Raw genomic sequence first — 18983 nt, 5'->3', positions numbered from 1 at the left:
GATTTAACAGAAACAGAAGAGATTAAGAAGAATTAGCAAGAATACACAAAAGAATTATACAAGAAAGCTCTTAGCATCACAGATAACCACTGATGGTGTGGTTACTGATCTAGAGCCAGACATCCTAGAGAATGAAGTCAAATGGGCCTTAGGAAACATTGCTAACAATATGACTTGAGGAAGTGATGGAATTCCAGCTGAACTATTTAAAACCCTAAAAAATGATGTTGTTAAAGTGCTGCAATCAATATGCCAGCAAATTTGGAATGCTCAACGGTGGCCACTGGATTGGAAAACATCAGTTCATGTCCCAATCCTAAAGAAAGGCAATGCTAAAGAATGTTCAAGTTAACAAACAATTACACTCATTTCACATCCTAGCAGGGTGATGCTTAAGATTCTACAAGTTAGGCTTCAGCAATATATGAACCAAGAATTACCAGAAAAGCAGGCTGGTTTTCAAAGAGGCAGGGGAACTGGAGACCAAATTGGCAACATTTTCTGGATTATGGAGAAAGCAAGGGAGTTCCAGAAAGAAAACATCTATTTCTGCTTCACTGACTGCACTAAAGCCTTTGTCTGTTTGAATCACAACAAAATGTGGCAGGTCCTTAAAGAGATGGGAATACCAGATCATCTTACTTGTGTCCTGAGGAAACTGTATGTGGGCCAAGAAGCAACAGAACCAAACATGGAACAACTGATTGGTTTAAGATTGGGAAAAGACTATGACAAGGCTGTATATTGTCAACTTATTTAACTTATATGCAGAGTATAATCATGCAAAATGGATGACTCAAAAGCTGGAATTAAGGTTGCCAGGAGAAATATCAACAAACTCAGATATGCAGATGATATCACTCTGATGGCAGAAGGTGAAAAAGAATTAATAAAGCTCTTGATGATGGTGAAAGAGGAGAGTATAAAATCTGGCTTGAAGCTTAACATCAAAAAGACTAAGATCTTGGCAACTAGTCCCATCTCTTCCTGGCAAATAGAAGGAGAAGAAATAAAAGTAGTGTCCTTAGGCTCAAAGATGACTGCAGACAGCAACTGCAACCATGAAATTAAATGACACTTACTCCTTGGAAGGAAAGCAATAGCAAATCTGGAGAGCATATTAAAAAGCAGAGACAGCACTCTATTGACAAAGGTCTGTATTTGTCAAAGTTATTGTTTTTCCAGCAGCAATGTATGGCTGTGAGAGTTGGACTTTGGACTATAAGTAAATCTGAGCACCACAGAATTGATGCTTTTGAATTGTGGTGCTGGAGAAGACTCTTGAGAGTCCCTTGGACAGCAAGGAGGTCAAATCAGTCACTACTTAAAAAATTAATTCAATCTATTCATTAGAAGGTTAAATACTTTGGCCACATAATAAGAAGACAGAACTCATAGGAAAAGACCCTGATGTTGGGAAAGACTGAAGGCAAAAGAAGAAAGGGACAACAGAGGATGCAATGGCTAGGGAATGTCATGGAAACAATGAACATAAACCTGGAAAATGTTCAAGAGATAATGGAGCATAGAAGGGCCTGGTGTATTATGATCCATGAGGTCACAAAGCATTGGACATGACTGAACAACAAGACTTTTTGTAGGACCAGATGCAAAGCATTTACCAGCACATCACTGCTTACATTGGTCAGAAATCAACCTTCTTGAGACCTTTGGTCCCAGTTCTCAGTGCAGGACAGGTGATAGGCTGTTGTAATTGTACCTAGATAAGTATATCTAGATTTATAGCCAGCCTTGTCCTACTGAGGTTTCTCCTTTAGCTATCAAAAATGACTGATTTAGGGGCAACTAGGTGGTGCAGTGGATAGAGCACCAGCCCTGGATTCAGGAGGACCTGAGTTCAAATCCAGCCTCAAACACCTAACACTTACTAGCTGTGTGACCCTGGGCAAGTCACTTAACCCCAATTGCCTCACCAAAAAAACAAAGAAACAAACAAAAATCACTGATTTTCCCAGTCTGAAATGGTCTTACTAAAAAGATAGTCCTTCCTGATCAGATGTCATATGAAATATAGCAGTCAGTTCTGGCTCTATATTTTAGGAAAGACATTGACTAGAGAGTTTTCAGGATAATGGAGACATAACAGTCAATTTTGACAAATAAGGAAAGTTTCCTTACATAGGCCTTCAAATTTACTTTTTATGACTTCAGTTGGGGAGAGGGGAACCTAGGAACATAAAGCAGTCAAGAAACAAAGAATAGGTCGTCTCTGCCTTCTGAGTACCTTGAGAACAGTACTGAGGAGGTAGAGTTATAGGGTGGAGTTGGACAAGGAAGAAACTTACCTAGGGTGCAATTGCTGGAGAAGTATATCACTGGTAGCTTCCTATTTTAATTAATTATTCTTACCAATTAAATGCTAAGCTAAATTGTTTCTATGCTACTTAAGGAGTTTCATGTTATCAGTGTCCTTTGGATTTTGGCTCCCTGGGGAAAAGCCTTCAATGGGACACCATAATTATGACTCTAAAAGATTTCTAGGGTCCTGGACTCTATGAGATATGAGAATTGGGTAAAGAAACTGAGGGGATAGGGAGTGTTTAGCCTGAAGAAGAGAAGACTTAAGAGGGGGCTGGATTTCTTCTGTAATTTTTGTTGTTTCATTCATTCAGTCATTTAAGTCATGTCCGACTTTTCGTGACCCCATTCAGCGTTTTCTTGGCAAAGATACTGGAGTGGTCTGCCATTTCCTTCTCTATTCTTCTAAAATACAGAGCATTGACTTTTAAATCAGATGACCTGGGTTCAAATTTCAACTACTATTGACCATGACTTTGAGAAACTACAGCATATGCCCATAGAAATAGCTATCTGCATTATTTTCCATGTCAGAGAATCATTTGACCCACATCTGCAGGTCTCCAGATGTTCATGCATCTGCCATCCAAGACTAACCATAAAGATTCGTACTTTAAGACCAACCATGGAGATGGTACTTCCATACCATCCTTCCTTCTGCATTCTAGGAGATGCACAGGTCCAGAGAATATTCCTCAAGGCATGGATTGAGAGATAAGTCACTCCATCTAGGAACATCTTCTTTATTAAGCTTCCACTAACCCAGATGTTGTGGAAAGGAGAATGTCAGATGCCAGTATAGATTAGGCAAGTTCCCACAGAACCAATTTATAAACTAAATTTCCCAGACTTAAGCCACTATTGCTCCCTCTTCTTTCTTGTGAAAAGTGCAACAAAAGGTTCAGTTTACACCAACAGGTCACCCAAGAAAGCAGTCATTCCTTTCATTCATTTAATTTTATTTATTTATTTTGCAGGGCAATGAGGGTTAAGTGACTTGCCCAGGGTCACACAGCTAGTAAGTGTCAAGTGTCTGAGGCCGGATTTGAACTCAGGTTCTCCTGAATCCAGGACCGGTGCTCTATCCACTGTGCCACCTAGATGCCCTCCCCCTTTCATTCATTTTAAACCTTTGTGAATCACTTGCTTTGTGCATTGTCCTAGATGCTTCAGGGAAGACAAAAGGATAATTGGAAATGATAGTCTCATAATCTTATAGGGAGATAAGACATAAATAGATAAACATGCTAAAATTCCTTTTATAAGTAAACATCTAGAAAAAATTGTTTATAGTCACTTCTTCCACTTTCTCACTTCCCACTTTGCAGTCTAGCTTCCAACCCCACTCAACTGAAAGTGCTCTCTCCATAGTTACCAGAGATCTCATTAACTGCTAAACCCTTTGGCTTATTGCTTAGTCTTTATCCTACTTGACTGACCTCCCTGCCACTATAGACACTATTGACCCATCACCTCCTCTCACATACTCTTTCCTCTCTTGGTTTCTGTGCTGCAACTCCCTCCTGGTTCTCCTCCTCCCTGTATTATTGCTCCTTCTCAGTCCTTTTTCCTAGATCATTACCCATGTCTTGTCCACTCTGCATAACTGTTACCCAAGGTTCTGTCTTGGGTTTCTCCATATATTCTTTCCCTTGGAGATCTCCTTCATTCCTATGAGCTTACTTATCATCTACATCAGACATTCTTAAATATTTTTGGCAGTCTGGTGAAGCTGATGGACTCCTCAGAATAATGCTTTAAAATTTATAAATCAAAATGCATAAGATTAAAAATGAAACCGATTATAATGAAATGAAGTTATCAAAATATTTTTTAGATAAAAATCATGGATCCCAAGTTAAATATCTTTGTTCTACTTAGATAACTCATATAAATATATATGTAAATATATATACACATATATACACATACATGTGTTTTGGGTTTTTAAAATAACAAATATTTCAATTTAAAGTTTTGAGTTCAAATTCTATCCCTCCTTCCCTCTGTAAGGGGCTAAAATTCTAGCTATGATGTCTAAAATCTAATGAGTGATCACCTTAAATTAGAAGCTTTAGCAAGAGTTTCGACTTTTAAGTATTTATTACAGTACATCAGAAGTTGGTGAGGAGAGAGAGAGGTAAAAATCTAACTATCTCTAAGAGTGTCCCACATCTCACCAAAAAGAGCCCCTCCTCAGGGACTTCTTCCAGAATCCCCCTCTGAAACTGGAAGCCGGGCCGTCCTTACACACAGCTCCAATCTAATTGGTTGGTAGCAGTGATTGACACAACTAACAGACGGTAACTTCTGGATGCTAAAGTCACATGATTTCCAAGTTACATGCTTTCTCCTCATGGCAGAGCTTCCCTGCAATATCTTTCTCAACAGGTTGGTAGCACTCTAAATCTCACACCTCCCTCCCTTCCCCATTCCTTGAGATGGTAAGCATTCAGATATAGGTTACACATGTGCAATTATGTAAAACATTACCATAATATATGTGTGTGTATGTATACTTATACATATATGTATAATATGTATGTTATATATGTATACCTATATCTATATGTATACATGTATGTGTATGTATATGTACATGACTATGTGTGTTACCTCCTTACCTCTACTCCTGTGCTGCCAAATACCTCTTGAACATCTCCAAATGAATATCCTTGTAGACATCTCAAATAATGTCCCAAATGGAAGTCATTGTCTTCTCCCCTAAAACTGCCCCACCTCAGAACTTAGCCATTTTGTGGAGGGCATCGCTATTCTTTTTTAATATTTCTTTCCTTTTTTTGCGAGGAAATGGGGGTTAAGTGACTTGCCCAAGGTAACACAGTAAGTGTCAAGTGTCTGAGGCCGGATTTGAACTCAGGTCCTCCTGAATCTAGGGCTGGTGCTTTATCCACTGTGCCACCTAGTTGCCCCCTACCACCTATCACTATCTTTTCAGTTACCCCAGATAACAAGCTCAGTCATCCTTGACTCTTTGCCTCTTATCTAATCAATTGCCAAATCTCATTGTTGCCTCTACATCTCTTCCAACTGTTCCCTTCTGTATGCTCACACTTTTCCTCCAGTTTGGTCCCCATTCTCCTTTTTGCTAAACTGTAATCGCCTCCTAACTGATCCTCCCCTTTCCAGTCTCCCCTTTCTTTAATCCAACCTCCACATTGTTGCCAAAATAATCTTCTTAAGGCATAGATAGGCCTAACCATGCCAGCCCCTGCCCCCAAATCTTTCATGTTCCCTATTTCCTGGAGGATATAAAATCTTCAGCCAGTTTTTAAAAGCCCTCCTCAGTCTGGATGCAACCTGCCTTTCCAGATTTCATTCCAGATGAACTCACATTAGGAGAGTTGGCATGGTGACATGGATAGGGCACTGGGCTTGGAAACAGAAAACCTGGGTTCTGATCCTTCATTGGACATTTACTAGCTGTGTGATTCTGGGTAAATCACTTAATCTATCTGAATCTACAAGCTGTTTCTGAAACTTGACATTCCATTTCCTATGTCTCTCTGTCCCTGCACAAGCCTACGCCTATGCTGAGAATGTCTTCTCAACCTCCCAGCATTTTTACTTTCAATCAGAGTTCCAGCTCAGTTGAAACCTTTTCCAGGAAGTTTTCCCTCATCTCCCAGTTATTAGTGCTGATGACTCTCTTTGTTTCAGTTTTGGTGCATATTTTATCTCTATCCCCCCAGTAGAATATAAGCTTCTTGAAGTCAGAGACTTTTTTTTTTTTTCAGTGAGGTGCTTGGGGTTAAGTGACTTGCCCAGGGTCCCGTAGCTAGTAAGTGTCAAGTGTCTGAGGCCGGATTTGAACTCAGGTTCTCCTGACTCCCGAGCTGGTGTTCTATCCACTGCACCACCTAGGTGCCCCTCAGAGACTACTTTTTAAAATTTTTGTATTCCCAGCACCTAGCAACAGTACTTTGCACAAAGTAGATGCTTAATAAATGTTGAATTGGAGTACATGGTTATAGATCAAAGAGAGGAGTGGAGAATGTAGGAATCCGGAAACAACTTAGTGAAGCACTGACTATGTAGAACACTGTCCTTGACACTATAAGAAATAAAATTTTGATAAAATATAGGCATTATCCCCATCATGATTTTAGTTTAGTAGTGGGATAAAGCACATTTCGATGATTATAACACACAATATTATGTGATAAGTACCCAGGAAACAGCCAAAACAAAGTGCTGGTGAAGGGAGTTGGGGCGGGGGGGGGGGGGTTAGGGGGGTGGGGGCAGAGTATCCCCAGGAAATGGTATCAGAGTGGGGTGCATTCTGTTTGCACTTTAAAGATTAAGTAGGAATTCAATACGTAAAGAAGGGAGAGAGGGCATTTGATTAATAGGAAAAAGTGTGAACAAAAACATAGAGATGGGAGAGAATAGTGCATGCTCCAGAGTTCAGACTGGTGTAAGGGGAGACAGGTTTTTGAAGAGCCGGCATTTGAACTCCTCTTGTGAACGCAGTACTAGGTTTGTCAAGACAAATAGGCACAGTTGGTCAGTCAGCAAGCATTTATTAAGCATTACAATGTGCCAGGTCTCTGATCTTAAGGAATTTCATTGGGGCAGTTGGAAAAACACCACTTACCATAAGTGATATAATTCAAGGATTTTAATTGTTCAGTTGTCTCTGACTTTTCATAACTCCAATTTGGGGGTTTTCTTAAAAAGGTAATGGAGTGCTTTACCATTTCCTCTTCCAGCTCATTTTACTGAGGCAGAGTTAAGTGACTTGTCTAGGGTCACACAGTCAGTAAGTGTCTGAGGCCAAATTTGAACTGATGAAGATAACTCTTCCTGATTCCAAGCCCAGGGACTTTTCTTTAGCAGCATTAGCCATTGTCCAGGACTGGTATTAACAGTCTTCCCAGCTACTGCTACTTCCAAAGGTATGGCTTAAGGTTGGGACTGAGGAACCCCATTGCTTCCCTCTGACACTAAGGATGTGATCCTAGGGGTCTACCCTAAACTATGTATCACTCAGTCTCTTCCCTTGAGCAACAGAAGTTACACATAAAGGAGAATGCTGCATCCTTCTTGTATTCTACCTTGATATACCCAGCCTAACTCAAACTATATTAAGAGAGCTTGTGCCAGGCGTGTTATATTCCCTGCATCTCCTTTCCCACATGCTAGATTTCCACATGTCCTTTCAAAGCCAATAGAAATGCCACCTCTAGGGGCAGCTAGGTGGTGCAGTGGATAGAGCACAGGCCCTGGATTTCAGGAGGACCTGAGTTCAAATCTGACCTCAGACACTTAACAATTACTAGCTGTGTGACCCTAAGCAAGTCAATTAACCCCAATTGCCTCACCAAAAAAAAAAAAAAGAAAAGAAAAGAAAAGAAATGCCACCTCTACCTTCTCTAAGGAGCTACTCTTGCTACTCCCAGTTAATAATGATCCTTCCTCCTCAAGCTAAAAGTGTCACTTTGCATTGTTAGTCACTTTACTATTGGGATGGAGGCATTATCTCATTGGTGTGGTTCCATCAGTGACATCTGCAACCCCTCCACACATTCCCCTCCATTTAGATATCTGGGTTCTTATTCATATACTCCTCTAAATCCTCCACAGCGAATCCTCATAGCATTCTGACAGCCTTCTTCAACATCTCTTAACATTCCATAGATAACAATGGAGTACTTGCTACTCAACTTGTGTACTCATTGTGCATTATTCTGTATTATAATTATTTGTTTATAGGTCTTCCTGGTCTATAATCCCCATAAAGAGAGTGCCCGACATATAGCAGGAGTTTAATTATTAATCATTGATTGATTACTTGATGAAGGCAGAAACTGTGTCGTTTTTGTTCCTTGTAGCCCCCTGGTTCCTGGTGTAATAAGTATTTATTGAATTAAACTGAAGAAGTTAGATAAGGGAGAGCTACATATTTCATTTCTCATATAGGTGTGTACTACATGTCAACAATGTAGTGGAAAGAGTCCTGGATGTGGAATTAAAGGCCCTACATACAAATCATTGGCTAATTATTACCTATGTCACCCACTCACTTATCTTCTCTGGGTCTCAGTTTCCTTTTCTGTAAAATAAAGGAATTGGATTAAATCAGGGGTCCTTAAGTTTGGGTCTGTGAACTTATTTTCTATAATATTTTGGGAGCTTTATTTCGGCATAATTGGTTTCCTTATTATTACTATTTTGTTTTGTGTGTTTAAAAACATTATTTCAAGAAGGATCTATAGGTTTCACTCAACTGAAAATGAGTCCATGACACACACAAGAATAAGAAGACTTGGACAAAATGATCTTATTGATTGTTTTCCATTCCAAATCTGCAATCTGCCTCTGATCAATTCTCAGGAACATTTGCTATTTTTACTTCTCCCAGGTGTTCTAGTAGCCAACTGAGATAAAGAATTGGGTCAAAGCCCTTTGGATAAAAAAAAAAGTGCTGATAAAAGAATGATTTGAGCTGACGATGTTGGCACCGATAAGGCTGGTGCTCATATGTGCTGTATGTGGCCTGTGCTGCCACATTCCTAACTGCCTTTTCAGCCTTACCTTCCAATACTCCCCATTATATGCCCTGTGTGCCAACTAAACTGATTACTAAACTGGATTACTCAACATGCCCTCCCCATTCTTGTCCCATCCTCTCCCAGCTGGCTACTTTGGATTGCCTATCCTTGAAGTGGACTAACTCCACCCTGCATCTCCACCTGTGGAAATCCTTCCTTTCTTAAAATGTCCAACTCAAATATCACCTTTTCCATGAAGCCTTTGATAATTCCCTCCTCCTCAATACCTCACTCATTGAAAGTGATTTCTCCATCCTAGTATCTTTCATTTTTCTTTGTTTGGACTGTTCCTATGTACTGGCACTTTAATTTACATTACAGTCATTTGGGTACATGTCTTGTCTCTGGGTTTTAATTTGGTCTTGAGTCATGCATGAATAAGTCCACACTCACTACTCATTTGGTTAAGGGTGTTTATTGGCAAGGACATCCAACCTATACACATCAGCCCATAGTCATCTCTGGATCCAAGAATACCCAAATACTAGTATATTTTTTGGCAATATATCTTCTCTGAGTAGGAGCCAGCTGGTCTTCCACAAAGGGATGGAATAGATTTTTTGGAGACTAGAAATCCAGTATCACAGATTGGTCTGGAATTTGCCAGCATTAGGAATCATTTTCTGGCTTAGAACCCTCTTGTTGAAGGGGCAGGGAGCCTCAATGTACAAGTTTTACATAGTTTCTAGTAACATGTCATAAAAAGCCATAGTGTAAACCAGTTATTAGCATCACAAAGTAATCTCATGCTAAGCAAAGCATTACAGAGTGTTCTAATCATGATCAAGCAATCCAGAATTTTCCAATGGGAGCTCTCAAGCAAGAGCATGCTCTTTCAGTCACTTTAGAAAACAGTTATTGAGGTCATAAAGTACCTGTGAGGCAAGGGAGAGATCATGCCAAGCACCATCTGCCCAACTGGTGGTTTTTACCTTTCTTTGTGTTTCCAGTGCTTAGCACAGCACCTGATATATAATAAGTGCTTAATAAATGATTATGGACTGACTGACTGACTGACACTGCTATATAGACCAAACTTAAGATGCAAGCACAGGAAAGAAGCAATTGCAGGAATTAGCTGGGTGGGTGCCAATGAATGGGGGCATTCTATGTTTCATTAGTCACATAGGCCTATCATGACCAAGTCCTCTTGGCCTCTCCAAGTCTCAAGACTCCCCTGTTAGATCAAAAGTGTTGTATAATGGAAAAAACACTGGACGTGACATCAGGTCTGGGGTTGAGTCCTGCTTCTGATGTTGACTAACTTTGTGTTTTGGGGTTTGGGTTTTTTGTTTTGTTTTTGGGGTTTTTGTTGTTTTTGTTGTTGTTGTTTTACTAACTTTGTGACTATGGGCTAGCTGATTCATTTCTTTCAGTTTTACCATTTGCCATAACTACCTATACATAATTGTGGGGAAGGCGTTTTGTGACATGCCATAAAAATGTATTTGTTGTGATGAGGAGGAGGAGGAGAAGGAGGAGAAGGAAGAAGAGGAGCAATTTGAGCACTGAGACAATGGGTGTCTTATTTATCTTATATTGCCCACAGTTCCTAGGACTGTATTTTGTATATCGTGGGGGATTGGTCCATATCTGTAAATGAACACAGCTATGTCATATGCCTGCCCTCCGGGTGAAAAAGAAAAGGGAGCAAATGTTGTCAGTCAATCCAATATTTCCTGATACCCATATGGCTGTTACACATCTGGAAGGCAGACTCTGCTTTCCCCTTTTCTTCCAGATGTGGACACAGACTGAGCTTGACTCTTCCTGTTAGGGTGTTCCCTGGAGGTGACCCAAGCTTCCAGATGCTACTAGTGTCCTTAACTTAGCCTCTACCCTTTGCAACTTCGGCAATCTAGGAGAGTAATTATTATTATTAGACAATTCTACCCAGAAATGCTTATTTATCAGGCTGACCCTCCAACCTAGGATGGACTTAAAGGAAAAAGAAAAGCTTCCTAATAATTATAACTTTTCTAAAGTGACATGGGAAAAGTCAGGAGGTTTCCTTCACTTGAGCAAAAACTGGATGACCACTTATGAAATCAACCATAAAAGAAATAGCCTCTTGGGTCCCTTCCAACTCTGAGATTCCATATTAATGAAAAAAAAATAAATCAGAGAATTCCATTCAGCAAATATGTATTAAGTCCTTATTATGTATAAGACTCTATGCTAAACATAAAAGATAGAAAGATAAAACAAGATGTAGTCTCTGTCCTTTAGAATTGTTGTTGTTTGTCCTCCATTCCCAGAGAGGACCAATGACATCAGGAGGGCAGTGGCTTGACTTGTAAATGAACTGGATTTAATTAAGTGAGGCAGAAATGGGCAAAGTCATCAGCCTCACTCTCTCCTCCAGCGCCATTGGGGTCCAGCAGCAGGACATGGGTCAAGATGACTGGTGATATTTTAAAGGCGGGAGGTGGAGATAAGCCATGCCTGGAGATAAGTATGATACAAGGTTGAGTATGATAAAGAGTAAGTCAGATATCCAGACAAAATGCTTTTAAACAAATTGGGAGAGACAAAGATGACTTTTGGCTGGAAGAATCAGAAAAGACTTCATGGAGGAGATGTCAATACAGATATAGGAAAGTTTGTGATACATGGGCCCAGTGGAAGGAAATAAGAAGCTCCCAAGAAGACAGCAAAGAAAAACATCTTTACTGAATAGACATGCTCCCAAAATAAAGGGTAGTCAGGGAGAATGATGGAATCAAGTCAGGTCTTCTGGGTTCCTGGTTAGAATAGGGCATTTCCCTAGGGTGCCCTCTCCCAAACCAGTAAAGTCTGGTGGTTTTTTAGAGGATTCTTATCTGGGTCTATTAGAATAAAGCAGAATAAACACTGGGGGAAGAGCTCCAGGAGCCCGAAGCTAGGGGCTAGTACTGATTTAGGCTAGTGGGAATGGAGGGGTGGGGGTAGAAGACTCCTAAAACAGGAAAAGGGTCTTTGGGCTGTTATTTCTGATCTTTTTTCTCTTTTGAAGGTCAATGAGGGTTAAGTGACTTGCCCAGGGTCACACAGCTAGTAACTGTCAAGTGTCTGAGGCTGGATTTGAACTCAGGTACTCCTGAATCCAAGGCCAGTGCTTTAACCACTGTGCCACCTAGCTGCCCCCTTGTTATTTCTGATCTTTTACAGGGTAACTCAGCTTCCCTCACAGGGATTTCTGAGCTTCCTTGGGCTTCTTTGATTAGCTGGGCAGGCGGAGAAATGTATTCCTTACACACCTCAACTTGAACTTGGACTTTAAGAATCTTCTAGTTTAAAGGGATCTTAAAGGTTATGTAGCTCACTGATGCCACAAAACTACCACCAAGTGATCAATTAACCTCTTTTTCAGCATCTCTTGTGATAAGGAACCTCTGCCTCATGAGGAAGTTCATCACATCGTGGGAAGGCTAGAATTATTAGGCAGCTTTATTTGAAATCTCCCTCCCTACAACTTGATACTCATTGGTCCTAGTTCTGTAGCTAGATGGCACAGTGGCAGAGTGCTGGACCTGAAGTCATGAAGTTCAAATCCAACCTCAGACACTTGCTAGCTATGTGAACCTGAGGAAGTCACTTAACCCCATTTGGCTTAGTTCCTCCTGTGTAAAATGAGCTGGAGAAGGAAATGGCAAATCACTCCCCTAAAAGGGGTCACATAGAGACAGACACAACTGAAACAACTGAACAACAATGGTCCTAGCTTTCCCTTCTGCAAAAAATAGAACAAATATAGGCCCTCTTCCTCATGTTATATATTTGAAGACATGATCAAAATCATCTTGATGTTCTATATTTTTCACACAGATTGTTAGCTTCTGGGTGAAGCTGCTACCTTTTATTTGTTTGGGTTTTTGTTTTTGTTTGTTTTGGTGAGGCGGGGGTTAAGTGACTTGCCCAGGGTCACACAGCTAGTAAGTGTCAAGTGTCTGAGGCCAGATTTGATCTCAGGTCCTCCTGAATCCAGAGACGGTGCTTTATCCACTGTGCCACCTAGGTGCCCGGAAGCTGCTACCTTTTAAACATAGCTTTTATTTTTAATTTAATTTTTATTTTAGTCCTAGAAAGTATTAAAAAGAATGGGATGGAAATTTCAACTCTTCGGTATATATTTTTTTTTCATGTAGTATCTCACATTAGATTGTAAGTTCCTTGACTGTCTTTTGCATCTTTTTGTATCCCTGATTCTTAATACAGAACTTGGCACACAGTAGGCTCTTAATAAATGCTTGATTGATAATTGATCCCTCCCAAATCAAACACAATAGTACCCAGTTCTGTATCATGTTCAAACCACCTTGCCCTGGTGCCTTCCTACTCCATCATGCTTTTACCCTCTCTCCTGGGCTTGTAGCCATAGGCATCAATGTTTGCCCCAGGTTCAGGCCCTGACTTGTTATTTCCATCATGTTTCTATAATGATTCGTCTGTCAACAGGTAGATTGGGGGAATGAATCTCATTATGCCAGTCAGCATTTGAGAGATAGTGTCATAGGGACTAGTCTTCCCAAATGCTCTTCTTTTACAGAAGAGGAAACTGAGGCACAAAAAATAAAGTACTGTACATTTCACATACTCCCATTGCACCCTTCCAAACTGGCCAAAGGTCACAAAACTAGTCAGAAAAAGAGGTGAGATAAAAGCTTAGTCTTCTGTCTCCCCGTCTAATTGCATCAATGGGTTACCCCATTGAAAGGCCAGATTTGGTTGCCCTCCAACAAAGCACATTTTCTATGAAGACTTAGAAGACACCTGTTGACAACTTGAGATTTGAAGTTCTTACTCTGCCTCATATAGTGCTAGTGAAAGGGTAATTAATGAATTTAGGGTCCAGTGGCCCAAGTGGGAATCCCAACTGTGTCATTTAGTACCTGTGTGATCTTGGGCAAATTACCCAACTCCTCAGGACCTGAGATTCCTCCTCTTTAAAAGGAGAGGGTGGTGCAGCAGACAGAGCACCGGCTCTGGAACCAGGAGCACCCGAGCCCAAATCCGGCCCCACACACCCAACACCCACCAGCCACATGATCCCGGGCAAGCCACCCACCCCCAATTGCCTCACCAAAAAAGAAAAAAAAAAGAAAAGAAAAAAAATGTGTTTCCATCTATTTCAGATACTATCACTTCTTTCTCTGTAGATGGGTTGCCGTTTTCATAGTCCTTCAGGGTTATATTGGACCATTGCCTTGCTGAAAATAACCGCATGCTTCCCAGCAGATCATTTTACACTATTGCTGTTATTTTGTATACAGTGCATTTCACTCTGCTTCAGTTCATGTAGGTCTTTCCAGGTTTTTCTAATAGTATCCTGTTCATCATACCCTAAATAATGTACCTTAAACTTGACAAAGAATTTTCTTCGTATTAGCCCAGCAAAGTCATCATAACTATTTCCCTCCATCCTATTCCCTTCCCATGATAGCACCACCTAGCTGCCCCTGGAAACACATTTAAAAAAAAAAAATGTTTTTTCTCTTTGACAATTCCTTAGTCTGAAGTTTGGGGAGTTTTTTGACTGTTTTTTTCTCACAACCTAGCTAATGTGGGAATGTTTTCCATGACTACTCATGTATAATTTATTTTGAAATGCTTGGGTTCTAGTGGGTGGGGGTGGGAATAGAGGAGGAAGAGAAGTTGGAACAATTTTTTTTAAATTGATGTTAAAATAAATTTGTTTTTACATATTAAAAAAAAAGGAGAGGGGAGACTAGATGATTACCCAAGGGCCTTTCCCGCTACAAATCAACAATTCTATGATCTTCCCTCCCAGGACCTTGCTCAAGGTCACACAGTGAGTTTGTGAGAGAGTCAGGAGCAGAGCCCATGATTCCTAATTTAAGTTTCCCACTATCAGAGTTGCTAGGAAAAGAAGAGTGGGAATAGCAGAATGAATGTTGATTTAGGAGTCAAAAGCGAGTTTAGGCTCTGCTTCTGACTAGCTCTGTGTCCTCTCCCTTCTCTGGTTACTAAATTGCCATCTAATTCTTGACATCTAAATTTTCTCTTAGGATGTTGTGTCGTTCAGTTGTTTTTGATTCTTTGTGACTCATTTTGGGATTTCTTGGCAAAGATACTGGCGTGGGTTGCCATTCCCTTTTCCAGTGGATCCATTTTATCAGGCAATCAGAGGCTAAGTGACTTTACCAGGGTCCCACAGGAAGTATCTGGGGCTGGATTTGAATTTAGGTGTTCCTGACTACTGGCCCAAAGTTCTATCCATTGAGGCACCTGCTTGCCTCTTTTAGAATGTTAGACCTGGTGATTTTACTAATGAAATTATTTAACCAATTACAAGACTCAGAGCAGAACCACAACTCAGGGCTATAAGCTCTTGGCAAATTAAACTTTTATAAATATTCACATTTTAACAAATTTCCCAATTGGTAATTTCCCAGTCTTCTTGTACCCTGAAACAACATTCTGAGTTACTTGTGGTTCTGCATAGCAGTGGGACAGCAAGAAAGGTGTAAGAAACAAAAAATCAGAATGACATTTAAAATTATGCGATTACCCTGGATCCCAAGGGAAACTGCCTTCTATTAGGATATGTTTGCATTTGAAGAATACAGGTAAGCTCCCAGTTTCCTACATTAGCCTGAGCTTGGGGTTTTGTTCTAAGTTTGTTGAGATTTTTTTTTCCTTTTTTTGTTTTTTGGAGGGGAGGAGCCATCATTATCATCACTGGTAAAAGTGAAATTTGACTCAGGAGAATTTTCTATGACTTTATCCAATTATACTTATATGATCATAGAAAGATCGAATGTCAAATCTGAGAGGAATTTTAAAATCACATTCTTACTTCTTCACACACAGTCATTCCTCCATATCTGTGCTCTTATGCCTCCATGCCTTTCCTGGAACTTAAAATGATGGGTAGGGATTCAGTAATGAAATGAGACATAGAGAATATTCCAACCAGAGAGAACAACTGGGCTAAAGGAGAGTGATATGAGAAAAGATTGGAAAGGGAAGGCCATTGAGCCCAAACCTCTCATTTTAAAGATGAGGACGTTGAGACTCCGACAAGGTGCAGACTAGTGCAGACTTATGGCAAATTCGGCTAATAAGCTTCTGAGGCAAAATTTAAACTCCGTCACCCCGGGTGGTGCCGGATCGCAAAGGAGGCTGTCCTAGGGAAAGGGTCTTGAACTTGAGAGACAGGAGGGAATCAGCAGGGAAGGTTTGAGAGCAGAGAAGGGACACGATCACATTTCTGAGGATTTTTCCCAAGTTGGGCTGGGTGTCCTTGCTGCTCCTAGTACAGATATCCCCCACTACCAATGAATGAGGCTAGCCACACTATCCCAGTAAGATCAGAAAGCTGCGGCTGGATTCACCCAATTAGCCCAGCAGATGACAATGACAAAGACTGGCTTCTCATTCTCTCCTTCCTGACTCCCCCCAACCCCCACCTCCCTTAGAGATGCAAACCCCGGGGGAGGGGGGGGGGTGATGGAACCAATCGATCTGTGATTGAGCGCGTGGCCCAGTCGAGTCCTGCCCAGAACCTGCCTGCCACCGCTGTGGAAGAAGGCAGCTCCCAGGGTGCTGCATTCATCAGAATTGCTGAGCTGATCACATGGTTTTCTTCCTGCCTTCCCCGTTAGCTGCTCCTTGTCAGCAGCTGGCGGAGCCCGAGGCCGCAGGCCAGTGTCTGCAGAAAACCTTTCCCGGCCCTACGTTGCAAAACGCCAGCCTCCTGCTCGCGCTCCCACACCCGCGCCGCCGCCAGCCCGCCTCGCTAACTAAATGGTTCTCCTCCGTGCCAGGGAGATTACCGTGGATCCCAAGGAAGCTGCCTCCTACTAGGCCATGTTTGCATTTGAAGAATTCAGGTAGGCTCCCGCTTTCCTGCATCAGCCTGAGCCTGGCGTTTTGTTCTAAGCTTATTGGGTGGTGGTTTTTTCCCTCTTTCTTTTTTCCCCCCTTTTTTCTTTCTTTCTTCTTTTTTGCTGTGTAATGACACTCTGGGATCTGGCTGCTGCTGCTGCCTCCAGGCAGGGCTGACTTCAATATTTGTTGGCGGGTACACAGGGTTTGGGGAGATTGGGGGGGGGGGAGGGGGGGGATATAAAGCCCGGGATCCAGGGAAAGGATGCTAAGTGAAGGCTGAAGTGATAGCCAGATAACTGATTTTTCTGTTGCACGAATTGATTAAGACCCACCTGGATGCCGGTGTGGGGCTCTGAATACCAAACAGCCCAGCATCGGTCCACCCTTTGTCAAACCCAGGAGAGATAGAGAGAGATGCTCCTTTAAAAAATAAATAAATAAAGGGGGGGGGGAATGAAAAGAATGTTAATGGTGGTAGCTGAAGCCGGAGAATTTGGCAAGTCTGCAGAGCTGAGATTTGGCGTTGACTCCATCAGATGTTTGTTATTTTTAATAATAATCTCCTGGCTGGGGAGCTCCGGGTGAAGCCTGTTGGAAGGGTTTTCCTAAGCAGGCTTTCTCTTTGCTGTTTGTAAGCGGTTCAGCTGCTACTGCTGCAGTTATTAATGTTCTAAATTAGCATCTTTTGTGAAGCTGACTTGCCCCCTCTTTCCTCAGAGAACCCATCCCTGAGTATCAGTGTGGGAAGGGTAGTTTGGGAGAAATGAAAATTAAGGGGGGCAGGGCTGAAAAGGCAAACAGACGGATTCTATATATGTTGCCACCTCTTGTGAGCTTTTGAAGGAGTGTTTGCTGGGATTCCTGACCCCTGCAAGCCTCTGGTTTTCTGAGCATGATTTACTCTTTATTTTTATGCCAAACCTAAGCATTATAACAGCTGGAAAGACTAGTGAGTCGGGTTAGAACTGGAAGAGAACTTAGAATCATAGAATGTGGAATGTCAGAATAAGAAGGGACCTTGGAATCACAGAATATGAAATGTCACAGGAAGAAGGGACCTTAGAATCACAGAACGTGGAATGACAGTGCAAGAAGGGACCGTTCAATCATAGAAGATTGTATGGCAGAGATTGAAGGACCTCAAAGATCATCTAATCTATTACCTCATTTTACAGATGAGGAAACTGAGGTTCAATGGGTTTCAGTAATTTCTCTAAGGTCATACAGCCAGGAAATGGCAAAGTTAAGATTCAAAGACAGGTCCTTTGAATTCAAGTCCCTTGCTTCCAATCCACCAGGACTCTGTGACAGCCTTACAGCCATCACCACAAAACCTTTTTCTGATCTACCACCTAGGCCCTTGTTAAAAATAATCATGAAACAACTGCCTTAGTAGATATTTCTAAGAGTGAGTAAGGAATGAATGAAAGAGGGAGGAACCCTTTTCATACAGAAGAGGTAAGTTACAGTGCTGGGCTGTGGATGTCTTTCAATAAACTTGGCTCTTAAAATCCAAGGATTTCTGTCTGTGTTGTCTTTGAAAGGGTTGCTCCTTACTGTTGGAATTTGGAAAGGCTAATTCTTATGGGTGGAAAGAGGTCATAGATGGTAAGGAAGCTCTGATCTTATACTACAAGGACAATTTGCTATAACCAATGGTAGAAATTAGGACTTGGTGGCATTTCACACTTGCCAGCAGGTTTCTTTGGCCTGAGTGAAGGGGTGTTCCTGGAATCTGTTAGAATGCTGTGTAACCGCAGTTACCAGAGCACTGTTAACTGTAGCCCATTCAATGATAACAGACACTCATTCAACAAACATTTATTAAAATACCTACTGTATTACAGGCACTATGCTAGGCACTATGGACACAGAGACAGCTCATGACCTCAAAGTGCTTACCTTTTTAAGTCACTTCATTTTAGAATTTGAAAGAATCTTTTGAGATCGTCTAGTCTAACTTGTTGCACAAGGTTACACAAGTAATAAGTATCAGAGACAGGAAATAGCTAGTAAATGGTGGAGAGATTAAAACCCAGACCCTGACTCCAAATCCAGACTCTTTTCCCATTATACCACACTGGCTATATGAGGTATATAAGGAAGTATTAAAAACCTATTTCTGGGGGCAGCTAGGTGGCGCAGTGGATAAAGCACTGGCCCTGGATTCAGAAGGACCTGAGTTCAAATCCGGAAGCCTCAGACATTTGACACTAGCTGTGTGGCCCTGGGCAAGTCACTTAACTCCAATTGCCT

General features: G+C 41.3%; 1 protein-coding gene across 2 annotated transcripts in view; it reads left to right on the top strand.

Moving 5' to 3' along the window:
- Positions 1 to 18983, top strand: part of EVL (Enah/Vasp-like) — a 289813-nt gene that overhangs the window by 65864 nt on the left and 204966 nt on the right. The window contains exon 1 of one of the 2 annotated variants that reach the window (XM_043989736.1): positions 16138 to 16729. The exons of the other annotated variant lie outside the window; for it this stretch is intronic. Within the exon in view, the coding sequence (XP_043845671.1) occupies positions 16707 to 16729 (23 nt within the window). The 5' untranslated portion in view covers positions 16138 to 16706. Of the gene's footprint in view, positions 1 to 16137; positions 16730 to 18983 lie in introns of those variants that run through there. 2 annotated transcript variants of the gene reach the window in all.

The sequence above is a fragment of the Dromiciops gliroides genome, chromosome 2 (genome assembly GCF_019393635.1).
Source record: "Dromiciops gliroides isolate mDroGli1 chromosome 2, mDroGli1.pri, whole genome shotgun sequence".
NCBI classification, from domain to species: domain Eukaryota; kingdom Metazoa; phylum Chordata; class Mammalia; order Microbiotheria; family Microbiotheriidae; genus Dromiciops; species Dromiciops gliroides.
Note: the sequence above shows the minus strand (reverse complement) of the source record. Positions and strands in the feature narration are given on the sequence as shown.